The sequence below is a fragment of the Girardinichthys multiradiatus genome, chromosome 22 (assembly GCF_021462225.1).
Source record: "Girardinichthys multiradiatus isolate DD_20200921_A chromosome 22, DD_fGirMul_XY1, whole genome shotgun sequence".
Taxonomy (NCBI): Eukaryota; Metazoa; Chordata; class Actinopteri; order Cyprinodontiformes; family Goodeidae; genus Girardinichthys; species Girardinichthys multiradiatus.
Genome location: NC_061814.1, coordinates 42,044,944 through 42,057,025, shown reverse-complemented (window position 1 = coordinate 42,057,025; position 12,082 = coordinate 42,044,944). Strand labels below are relative to the sequence as shown.

General features: G+C 40.8%; 1 protein-coding gene across 1 annotated transcript; it reads left to right on the top strand.

Annotated features, from left to right (window-relative positions):
• Positions 1–3,308: 3,308 nt before the first annotated feature.
• On the top strand, positions 3,309–11,023 carry dact2 (dishevelled-binding antagonist of beta-catenin 2). The gene is made up of 4 exons (XM_047350665.1): positions 3,309–3,672; positions 7,011–7,143; positions 8,343–8,627; positions 8,778–11,023. The coding sequence occupies exons 1-4, from the start codon at positions 3,415–3,417 to the stop codon at positions 10,637–10,639; spliced, it is 2,538 nt and encodes an 845-aa protein (XP_047206621.1). The 5' UTR covers positions 3,309–3,414; the 3' UTR covers positions 10,640–11,023.
• Positions 11,024–12,082: the final 1,059 nt, after the last annotated feature.

The following is a 12,082-nucleotide window of genomic DNA, read 5'->3' as shown; positions in this document are numbered from 1 at the left end:
CATACAGCCTAGATGTGTGGAGAGCAGTTCTCCTGTCAAAATATTCTTCCATCTGAGCTGTGGATCTCTGCAGCTCCTCCAGAGTCATCATTGGCCTCTTGAATAATTCTCTGATTAATGCTCTCCTTGCACTGCCTGGTAATTTAGGTGGACATCCATGGCTTAGTAGGCTTGCAGTTATGTAGTACATTGTTGGATTTTGGATACTCAGAGCTCTGTCAGATGTTCAAAGCCTGGAATATTGTTTTATGACCTAACTCTGCTTTAAATTTCTTCCAGACTTCCTCCATGCTGTGTTTCGTTGTCTAAAGAATGCTGTTTGTTCTCCAATGTTCTCTGACAAACCTCTTATACTTTCGCAGAACAGCTGCATTTACACTGAGATTAAATACATGCAGCTGGTCTACGTTTACTATGGGTGACTGCTTAAGGCATCTGGATGGATTGGATTTTATTTAAGGTTATCTGAGTAAAGTAGGGGCTAAGTGTGTGCCACATTTTTGTTCAAAGGGTATGAATATTTTTGCAACCTTCTCTGGGGGAAAATATTAATTTGATCCACATGCTGTCTTGATTTGCTCTATTGCAGAGAAGCAAACTGTTTTAATGACACTGTATTTTCACCGCCAAAACGTCGACATTAAAGTTAAAACGTAATTAGCATGTCATAGAGTGAAATAACCAACAACCCACCATTAATTCCTTTGAGTTAATGTGGCATCTGGATTACAAAAAGTCATTTACTGATACCTCTGGGTTTTTTTCATTGTGTAAATGAAGCACACCTGTTCACAGAATCTGTTTCTTCCAGAACTATTTCCCACTCTGCATCACTGAGATCAATTTTGCTCTATGTGTAATCCTCATAATCCCAAAAAGAAGATAATATCTGAATTTTAAATACCTTAATCACCTTATCTGCTCCCAACCGTGGGTAGGTATTTTGGTTCTTTGTTTGTAGATAGAAGCAGATAGAGGCATGAAAAGACCTCCCGACCTGTGATACACACTGAGTACCTCAGCAGCGTAGGTGAATGTGATTCATGTCATCTCCTCTTCACATAAGGGCTCGGTCATTCCCTCATTTATTTGTTATCAGATTTTTGACATTGCGAACAAGTGCCTCATTCGCTTCAGTCTGATGAGCAACTGCTCAGATGGAAAAGACCAAAATGCTTAACCTATGAGTCACGTTGTTTGGCTGCAAACATCTGTGACATTTAGCTGCAAAGAGAGATGCTTAAATGTTAATGCAGACCGTAGACTTCCATATAAATTTGATCTAAATGTCCGCTGATTTTTACACATCCTAAACTGAATACAGAAAATTTTAGTTTATACATTTCAAAAGACATTTAAGTAAAAATGGAGATGTCCATGATGTTTTTTGATAAATCCACAATAGAGTTATAGTATTTTTATGGTGCATGTATTTTGAAAAGGTGTGTGAAAAGGCTTGAAAATCCATTACAAAGGTTCTGAGTATAAATGAAATGGAACATTTGCATTAAAAGAGAAAGGAGAGAGGCAATGCCTAAATTCACCAAAAGGAACCTGATCAGACTGGTGAAACATTGTTGGTTGGTGTATTATAGTTAGCTGATTTGGCTGTAATATTGGTCCAGTATTATTGGTGACGTTATTCCAAATAAGTTTTCAGTTTTACCTCAAAACTTTTCAAATTAAAGCACAGAAAGTGTGTTTTTTCAGTAAGATGATGTGATGAGCTCATTTTCAGTTTCTAGTATTCAATAATGGGCCAAAACAATCAAACTGTTCCTGATGCTTTACTAGTGGAGGTGATGACCATCTCCACTGCTCATGCATTCAGTCGTTGCCCCCTCCAACCTACAGCAGCACCTCACCTACTTCCCAGCAACACCAACTGAGAACTGCATTTGGATCATGTACCCAAGAATGGCATTTGAACCTGGCAGAGTACCAGGGGACGTTATCAGGGTGTGCACACCAGCTCTTGGTGATCTTAACCATAATCTTTAACCTCTCCAAAGTCCAGAAGTAACTTTGTGGTTGTTATCGTAGCTCTCACCTGATATTAGAAATCATATTCCGTGTTTCAAACCAGCAGCCGGCAGAAGCCTAAAAAGATTCAGAAAACTTGGTCTGACATCAGTGGTGATGAAATGTTTTAAGAGGCTGGTTTCATCACTCCATCCTCACCAGTTACCAAACAGGGCAAGCTCCTGTACTGAAGACACCATCACCATTACACAGGTCGGGAGGTCTTTTCATGCCTCTATCTGCTCAAAAATCGTATATTTTGAAAATTGTCCATCTGCATCAACTGCATGTGTTGGTGGGAGAAAATGCACTATTGTTAAATTGCAATCTGGAGCTGCACTATGGGCTGGTTAAGACCACAGTATATTCATGTGTTAGAACGGCTTAGTCAAAGTTCTGACCAAAATCCAATTGAGAATCTATGACAAGACTTGAAAATCAGTGTTTACAGATGCTCCCTGTTCAGTCTCATGGAGCTTGAGCTATAAACTGTCACACTTTTCACATTTCTACAGATCTAAAACAGATAATAATCTAGTGTCATTCACTTCCACTTTACAACTAGGCACTGCTTTGTTTTGTTCATACAAATAAGATAGAGTAAAATACCTTAATATACTATAATAATATCAAATAGAAGTTAGAATAAAATACATTAGAATTTGTGGTTATGTGGAAATAAAGATAAATTAAATGGATATGAACTTTTGAAAGAGGCTAGAAAAAACAAACTGTTGTATCCCTTATGTCCACAAGAGGGAGACATTTATCTGTAGTTTTTCAATGTAACTGATGAACTGAGGCGCATCTGAGGCGAACTGATCTCACATGTAAAATGTACTCAACAATAGTATTTATGAATTATGGATGCATCTTGCATGGAAGAAAGTAAAAATTGCTTATTGAATAATGATTTAAAGCTGAGTGGATTGCTTTAAATTTGCTGTAAAAACAGCTTGTTGTGTTTGTTTTGGTTGGCGGAAGGGTGAGAGGCAAATGGGCATGGCATGTCTGAAGTCATTTATGTAGCTTCAATGTTCAGTAATTTAAAAATTTACACCAAGTTTTTTTTAAATGTAGAGATATAACAGCAAACAAATGAAGGGGAATATGAAGCCTGATGTTTCCAGTTAGACGGATTCATTTACATAGATAACGTCAGACTGTAAGAGTCCAGGTTAAATTAGGACCAGATGTTCAGTAAAAACCGGTTGCCCTGGGAGGAGGAGGGCCCTTTGGTCCGTGGGAGGAGCTTAGACTGCTCTGCGCTCAATTTTTTATTCTAACAGGTAGTTTAAAATGCAGACTTGTTGTGAACGGCTGCAACAAGACAAGAGCTGTGATTATCCTACGAAGAGGATCTTTCTTTAAAGCATTCCCCCGTTCTAAAGCATGCTGAGCAGGAAGAGCTCCGGTGCAGGGATGATGAGCGCTGCGGCCGGAATGGACCGCGGCAGAGTCCGGGAGCGGCTGCAGGCTGCGCTGGCCGGGCTGCAGGAGCTGCGCCTCCTCAGGGACCGGCACGGAGACATGGTCAGCTGGGCTCTGCAGCTGGACCGAGAGGAGCCGGTCACTGCGCTGCACGCTGACCCGGTGGAGGAAGAGGAGCAACGGCTGGAGGCCACCCTGACTGCTCTAAAGCAACAACTGGTAGGAAATTTAGTTTTAATCTGAAAATTAAAAAAGCATTTTTATGGTATAATTAATCTGTTGTTCAATAAAACACGATTTTTTTTCTTTTTTCCTGAATATTTTATTTGTCCTTGGAATAAAATGGGCCGCTTGTCAGCTGGTGCTCATGCGCATTCACTCCGCAATTATTACCAGGAAGACTTTCATGCTCTCAGCTGGGGGTCGGAAGCAGGATAGATGTCATAAATCAAGGTTCATTGCAGGCCCCAGAGGACTTTTTAACTGTTGCTGCGTGCACGCGCGCTCAGTGCACGAGGGCAAGCCTCAATTATTAACCTCTAAATGCCAGGAAATAAAAACAAATGTGGATTTTCTGCTATGAATGAGGGGAGAGTCTCATCCCTAAGAGGCCCCCTGAGTGCTGCAGACAGCTGGCTCTGTTTAGTTTTCCATGACAAGCTTTTTCCATGTAGCCTGCGCTGCTGGTAAAATCATTCAGGGGAAGTGCAGGGATTAATGTGCTATGCTTGACATCTAGGGTAGAACTGGGCAGATGCATCAAAGGATGTGTCATGGCGTGCACAGGCAACATAAGGTTCAAATTATGTTTTGGGTTTGTGCAAACTGAGTTCCCCACTGCAGATTCCGCCTAATCTGAAGATTAAATATATATATATACAAATAGTGCAAATCACAGGAAGTAAGTATCAGATGTAGTTTTAAGGTCTGCTGTAACAGTACTTGCCCTGCAGTGCTTAATCCCAACCCCCCAAGCTTCTCCTCTTGTGGTAGTTTACACAATGGCCAGGGCTTCGCTGTGGGGGGGAAATGAGTTACCCACCACTGCTTCTTCCATGCTCCCCCATGTCCTGCTGGGGTTAATCATCAGCCACAGCTGAGGTGCTTTAGTTTTCTCTATGTTGGTACATTAGAGCAGTGGTCCTCAAACTTTTTTAAAACAGGCACCACCTCAGTAAATACCAAGTTTTCCTAGAAACACCACACCGACAGAGATTTTAAAACACTATTACAGCAGGACTTGGCACTGCTTTATGAATGAAGATGTGGTGTTGTTAGATATCCAATTTTTACTCAAAAGTTTAATTACAAAAATTTAAAGTTGGAAAATTAACAGAAAAGTCCCTAGAAGTTGGAAGTTTGGGTGGGAATGTACGAGGTTTTGCACCAACCCCGCCCTTAAAGTCTAACATACCCTAACCCCAGTAACAAAACTGCTTATTTACTCTCTGGATGATTGGTATCATCACTCATTACATGTTTTACAAGCAAAGTATTTTAACCTCCTTTAGTGAACCTGTTGCTGCAGTGTTTGACTCTGCAAAGTCAGAGAAATAAATGTTTTAGCTTGTAATGCTGAGAGTAGTTTGCATGGTCCGAGTGGCTCCGACTCAGTTTGCACTGCCGTCTTCTGTACATATGTGTTGCCATTTTGTCCCATCCTACTTCCAGTTCATATCCATAAACAAACTAATAAGTATACATGTACCCAAATCATTGCATATTATTTTATTACTCTTTTGCTCTAATTATTTTGATCATTTATGAAGGTAAATAATCACCAAAATGTTAAATTCACACATTCAATTGTTTGAACCATTTCAACCTAATTCTGTTTGTTTTGCTTGTTATCTTTGACTCTCATTAAAATATTCCAGATGATCCTTTACAGAACCAAAATAACTACTAATGGCCTACTAATGGATATTTTTATATTGGAGTCACATATCAAAATAGTTGTTATGAAAGGTCCACTGAGTCCATTTGGTACCCGAACCAGGTCCTGGACCTCCACTGAGCACATCAAATACCAGATACAACTGGTTTTTTTGGATCTGAAAGATTGTTTAATTGGGTCATTCTCAGATCCAAGTTCTGACTTCAGAAGTAAATTAATTAATTACTTACACCAGAGCTTGTTTCTGGTTCACTGTCACCAATTACATTGCAGTTGTCACTTTATATTTATCATGCAAATGATTTATTGTAAAAATTCTTCAGAGTACCAGTAAAGGCAGTCCAACAGTACCACTGTGGTACTCCAGGTTGAGAACCTGGACATTAGAGGTTTTTCTTAAAGGCATTGTGACCTTGTTTGGTCTCTACATACTTTTCTCTTTATCCTTAGGCTGCACAATATAAAAAAAAAAACATGCAATGTCGTTGTTTTAATGGTAATTTTTATTTCAGTTAAGCCATATTTCTCCTACTCTTCCCTTTTTATTCTCTATTCATGGACAGAAAAAGTCCATCCACCTGACCAAATGTACTACCAGGGTTGCAGAGTATGAGTGCATGGCCCTTGAAATGTTAGAGCTTACCAAATATTGCATCCAAGCAGTCCTTTGCAATTGCATACTTATATTGTGATGATGACTGTGATTTCATATATTGTGCATCTCTAGTTTGCACACCTGTAGGGCTGGGCTGTTGTGCATAACGTGAACACTTGGACTCTCTCTTTAAATGTCCTGCTCCCTGTTTGCTGTATCCCTCTTCTTTTAGAGACGTGGTTTAATCTGACAGTGTTCTATGGAGAGCCATTTTATTCAAAATTAAATAAATAAATACTGCTATTGATAAATTATTAATAAATATTCCGTGAAATAAATAAATATCCCCATGAAATAAAACAAAATAATTATGTTAAAAGAAATGTTCATTTTATTTTATTTTATTCATTTCAAAATTTATTTAATTTACTTAAATATTTATTTAATAAACAACGTTAGACCTATAACATAAGGTGGCTGTATTTACTTGAGATGGGAAATAAATAGCATTATGTGTGTGTATGACGTGCTGAAAGGATGACAAAGACTTATTGCACAAACAGCTTCCACAAAAACATCGGCAACCACCGGGGCAGGCTTCTATGGCCGGTCTGGCTCCTCCTGGCATCCTCGCAGAACCCCCTGGCTCCCTCCGGCATGCTGTCTTCTGCCGGCCACGGCCACGAATTGAACTCCGCCCTTCTGTCCCAGCGCCGCCCACTGATAAAACTCCGCCCCCTCATTTGAATATAAGAACATGAAATAAAAAGAGCTGAAATACTGAAATACGTAAAGTAGCTTTACAAAATAAAAGTGTCAAAATAAATTATGAAATAAATAAATATTTAAGTAAATGAAATAAATATTTGAGTAAATTAAATAAATATTTGAGAATATTAAATAAATCTTGAAATAAACTAAATAAAATAAGATGAAAATTTATTTTAACATAATTATTTTTGTTTTATTTCGTGGAATATTTATTAATAATTTATTAATAACAGTATTTATTTATTTAATTTTGAATGAAACGGCTCTCCATAGTGTTCTACTTTGTTTTTTCAGTCTCGTCTACGGAAGCAGGATGTTGGCCTGAAGACTCACTTGCAGCAGCTGGACCAGCAGATCAGTGAGTTGAAGTTGGACGTGAGCAAGGTCTCCACTGATCAGCTGGAGAGTGACAGCAGGCCCAGCTCAGGTGTGCAGGCAGCGATGGGCAGTTTACATGTTTCACAGAGTACAACGAGTCAATCCCACATAAATGTAGATGGAGTGGTTACCAGTGTCAGGGTTTATCAAGGCTTTAATCAGGAACATGGTTTCAAAACTGAACATTTTTCATCATTGTTCATTTTAAAGGAGAAGCCAGAGAAAGACTGGCATTGGAAAAACATAGTGCTGGCCCCTCCCCTATTTATTTCTACAGACTGCCAGTCAGCTGGCTGAGGCAAGGCTCTCACACTCTCCTTTACTAATTTATATCAGCGCCGTGCATCACTTTTATTAAGGTAACACTGTTTTGGTTGCTAGGAGCTGCATGTCTGTAAAGCAGCTGACTGCAGACTGGCTACCTGAACTGCTAGCCCAACCTTACACAGATAATACCATCTTATCGTATTATCCCATAAAGAGCGGAGAAAATAATATTCTGTGCAACAAGCACTTGAGACCTACTTTTCAGGGGTGATTATTATATTTTTTTGCTTAAGCCAGTAAACTACAATTACTGTACCTCTTATAATCAGTATGTTACAATATTTTTGTAGCTGTAGGAATGAATAATTGCTGCTTTTTTACATTTAAAACAAAATTTGTGAAATGATTGATTGTATTTAAACCAGAATAAACAGTTATTCCTACTGCTGCTAAAATTATTTATGAATTATTACTGCAATAATAGTATGTCATCTATAATATTCATTTAGTGCTATTTTGATTTTGATATGTAGACTTAATCAAAAATAAAGAGTAAAAACCACTATAGTAGTTCTGTTTAGTTTTACTTTTCAAGTAAAATGCTTATTGTGCAGAATATTATCCTGTCCTGCTGTTCAGCTTTTATAGAGTAATAAGGGGAGAATAACAAGCTTATATTAGCTGATTAACTAGTTGGGCTGTCTGCTTGGTTAGCCAGCCTGCAGATAGCTGCGTAACAGACATGCAACTTGCTAGCTCTAATTATAAAACAGCATTCTCTTAATAAGTGTGATGGATGGTGTGTCTTTAGCTTCCACACGACTGTGTTTTTGTGACCAGATTTTCTGGCACTTTCTGTGGCACCTCATTGAAAAGACTTTTGACCATAGGAACAGTATGACGTTGATTCTGCTAACTGAAATGTGCATACTCACATGATCTTACTAAACACCCACTTGAAATCTTTCCTGTTCTCTCCAGGTTTCTATGAGCTCAGCGACGGCGGCTCTTGCTCCCGGTCCAACTCCTGCACTTCTGTTTACAGCGAGTGTTTGTCATCCTCCCAGACCAGCCTCATTCCCCTGAGCCCAACCAGCTGTCACATTAGCCCCCCACCACAAGTTGATGTTTGCCGCCGGCGCTCTGCTGATGAGAGCCCTGGTCAGCCCAACCCTCTACGGGCAACAGGCCTCCATCTTGGCAGCAGCCGGATCCGAGCAAACGTTGCAGGAACAGATCAGACACGACCGAGACCGGTGTCAACAGGTAATAACATCTTCCTTTTTTTTATTTAAGAGAGCCTCTGCTGTAATACTGAGTTGTTTTTACCCTGCAGCTCAACACATATTTTACCGCCTAATAACATAGAATCCACGAGTGGAGTCAAAAGTTGATGACTGTTTTTGTTTGTATCAGGAGATCTTGAAAGAATTATGGCTCAAGGATTGGGCTGCTTCAGACCTGCAGATGCAAAGAAACTTCCATTGTGCCCAAAACAGAAACCCTCCCCAGTGGACCCCAAATTCCAGCGCAACCTAGAGTCCTGTGGAGGGGCTGATGTTTACCAGTACCCCAGTCCCTTGCATGCTGTGGCTCTCCAGAGCCCTATTTATTTCACTGGGGGTGAAGACGGAACATCGGCACTGCTACAGGGTCAGGGAGCCTTATTGAATGGTTATGACTCTCTCCAAATGGGTTACAAGAACAAGACTCAGGGTTACATTGACAAGCTCCTCCAGCGCAACTTGAGCAAAAGCCAAATCAGTCCAGGTGCAGAAACAGTGGAGACACAGGACAGCTATCACTGGAAGCTGGCAGAAAATGTGAACATGTCATTTGAAATGTCTCCAAAACTCGAGTCCAGTTGTATTCCTCCTCAAGCCAAGACCAAAAATGTTCCAGTGAGCCGTGACCACTGCATGGTGTACTCCAGCCAAGAGCCTAATGAACGGAAAAGCCACAAGTCACTGAGAGCACCAGAAATTCACTGCAGGTACTCCTATCATGCTGCCATGAAAGAGTACAGCTCTAATGAGGGTGCATACTCAACCCTAAAGAGGAACGACAGACCGCAAACAGATAATGCTGGTTTACCAAAGAATCATTCTGATGAAAACTGTGGAGATGATCGAGAGATGAGGAAGGGTCACTGTCAAAGACCGGTTGTTGCTCACACTTCAAGCACAGAGGAGAGTCCAAACCTTGAGGTACAGAGCAGTCACACAAGCTCACCTGAGTTTGTCCACGCCAAGTTTGTCCCCGCCTCCTCACAGAGGTTCAAGGTTAGACAAGCAGACCGTAAAACAAAGGCTTTGAAACTTAAACGAAAAAGTTCAGACAAGCCCCGAGTGCTGAGACAACAACATAGCTTTTCGTCTGGTGAAAGAACCAAGGAAGTCAGTGTGGGAGCCAAAGGAGAAGAGAGGAGATCGGGAAAAGGAAAAGTCATTGAGAGAGGAGGCACCTGGCAAACACAGGAGCACAGACAGCGGTCGGGCTCTGACTCCAGTCTCTACAGTCCTGGACTCAAAATCACCCACAAAGTCCACCCTAAACCGCATCCAGTCCTTGCTTCTTCTAAGCTCAGCAAAAACCGTAAACCACAGTGTATGGAGTATGAGCATCCAGTTGAGCAAAGAAAAAGGAGACAGGCAACCCCCAAATGGCAATATGATGTGGATATATACCAAGCACCCTTTGTTCAACACCGGAGATCAAAGGAGCAGCATGCTCGGGCATTAGAAAACACGCCGATGGTCCGGAATATTAGTGCCAAGCCAGGCCACTGGATCAGGCCTTCGCACCCTTTCCACTTCTCTATGTCCTCCAACTCTTTCCTCCAAAGTCTTAATATCAGGTACCCTCCAGCACCCTTCCACATGACCAGTCACTACCCACCCAGATGTGAATCTGAGTATTCGGCTGAGTGTGCTTCGTTGTTCCACTCCACCATCGCCGAAAGCAGTGAAGGCGAGATGAGCGATAACACCACTAACCGCTTTGGAGACAGTGAGTCCAGTCAGAGCTCCCAGTCCTTCTCAGAATCCGACAGCAGCCTGTCTCTGGATGAGGGGGACCAGGTGGAAATACACGAGGAGGAGGAGGGAGGTCTGGTGTGGGCTGAAGCCACACTGGGGCCCACCGCAGCTGGACAGCCCAACCGACAGCTCCCACCGCGCCCTGAGCCTTCAGCCTGCCGCATCAAAGCTTCCCGAGCCCTGAAGAAGAAGATCCGGCGATTCCAACCTGCCTCCCTGAAGGTCATGACCCTAGTGTAGATAAAAGCTACCCCGCGGCAAGAATGAGAGCTCCTGGGAAAACCCCTCAGTGCAGTGGGAACAGCTTTAAAAAATAGTTTAGACACATCTAATGAGGTCTCTTAGAACAACACCCTGAATCTAAGCTGGACTGCATTCAATTGCTGATTGCTTTGTTCAAACACAAAAATTGAGATTGTGCAAAGCATGTATATCACTATAATCACGATTAAACTTAATGCTACAAGACTTATTTTGTTCTAATTAAACTGTTCAAACACGTTTCTTTCTTTATATCTTATGTTTCTTTTGCCAAGTAACTATTTTCTATTCTGCTTTAATTCTACTTACATATTGTAACAACTGATGTTTGACTTATAAGAATAAACTGATATTTAAATAATACTGGGACAGTTTTCTCGGAGAATTATCTAACTTTCCCAATATGTTTACATAGCTAACAAAAACATCAAGATGTCGCCCTGGTAACAATACCACCCAGGTTTTCTGCATAAACATGACTGAATTATCTGATCTGGTTAACCCGTTCCCCTCCCGGTTTCTATTTATCTTCCATAATGGAAGAAATCTCCAGTTAATCCTCGCAAATATCCCACTGGGGTTGAGCAGTTTAGCATAGATAGCTCTCACGGTCCCTCTTATCTGGCATTCTGAATCAGCTCAGCCGCTCATCTTAATAAGCTGCAGCAGCAATCAGACCAGACAGTTGTGTTTAATTAGAGGGCGAAACTCATCAGCTTCCCTCATTTCCCTGAGGGCAAACATTAGCAGGGAATAACTGAAAACAGGCCCACCCTTTAACAGTTTCACTGACAATAGCATAAAAGTCGGAAGTTAGGACCAATGAACCTGAAGAAAGATGCTGTTTTTGATATGGCCCTCTGCCCAGGGTGTCTCAGACTATGGGACGCCACCAGGCAATAATAAAAATATATAAAAAATTACACCATTACAGGTGCCTTCTACAGAAGACGGAGGGAAAGCTGCTATTATTATTTACATTTTTATTCACAATTTGTTTGCCACCATCGTCCGCCATCGCAGCCCGAGCTTGACCAATCCTATCGACCCACAATGAATCATGGGAAATTGTGGGACACGGACTACAAAATTTTGCTGTTGCACCAGGGCTGCTGCCATATTCTGATCTATCGGAAATAACAAAAATTACTCTGTGAATGCGATGAATGATAAAAATGAAGTGGTAAAAATGGAGTTGCTAAAATCAAGGCAGTGAATGAAAAGTCAAATTTGATAACCTTAACATTTATGACATTAAAAATTACCATATTATCATTTTAATGACCTCCAAATTAACAAATTCAAATTTTCACAGGGGAGAAATTAATCACATGTTGGTTTTTATGGCACTCAATTTTACCATGTTCAGCATTTCACACCTTCAATTTATATTAAAGTTCATTTTTGTTACTTTGACCCCTC

Excerpts from the sequence above, each read along its gene's own strand:
- dact2 (XM_047350665.1), top strand. The coding sequence starts at position 3,415 with ATGCTGAGCAGGAAGAGCTCCGGTGCAGGGATGATGAGCGCTGCGGCC. Across the intron at positions 3,673-7,010 it reads CTGCTCTAAAGCAACAACTG|TCTCGTCTACGGAAGCAGGA; the intron begins GTAGGAAATTTA and ends TTGTTTTTTCAG. Across the intron at positions 7,144-8,342 it reads TGACAGCAGGCCCAGCTCAG|GTTTCTATGAGCTCAGCGAC; the intron begins GTGTGCAGGCAG and ends TGTTCTCTCCAG.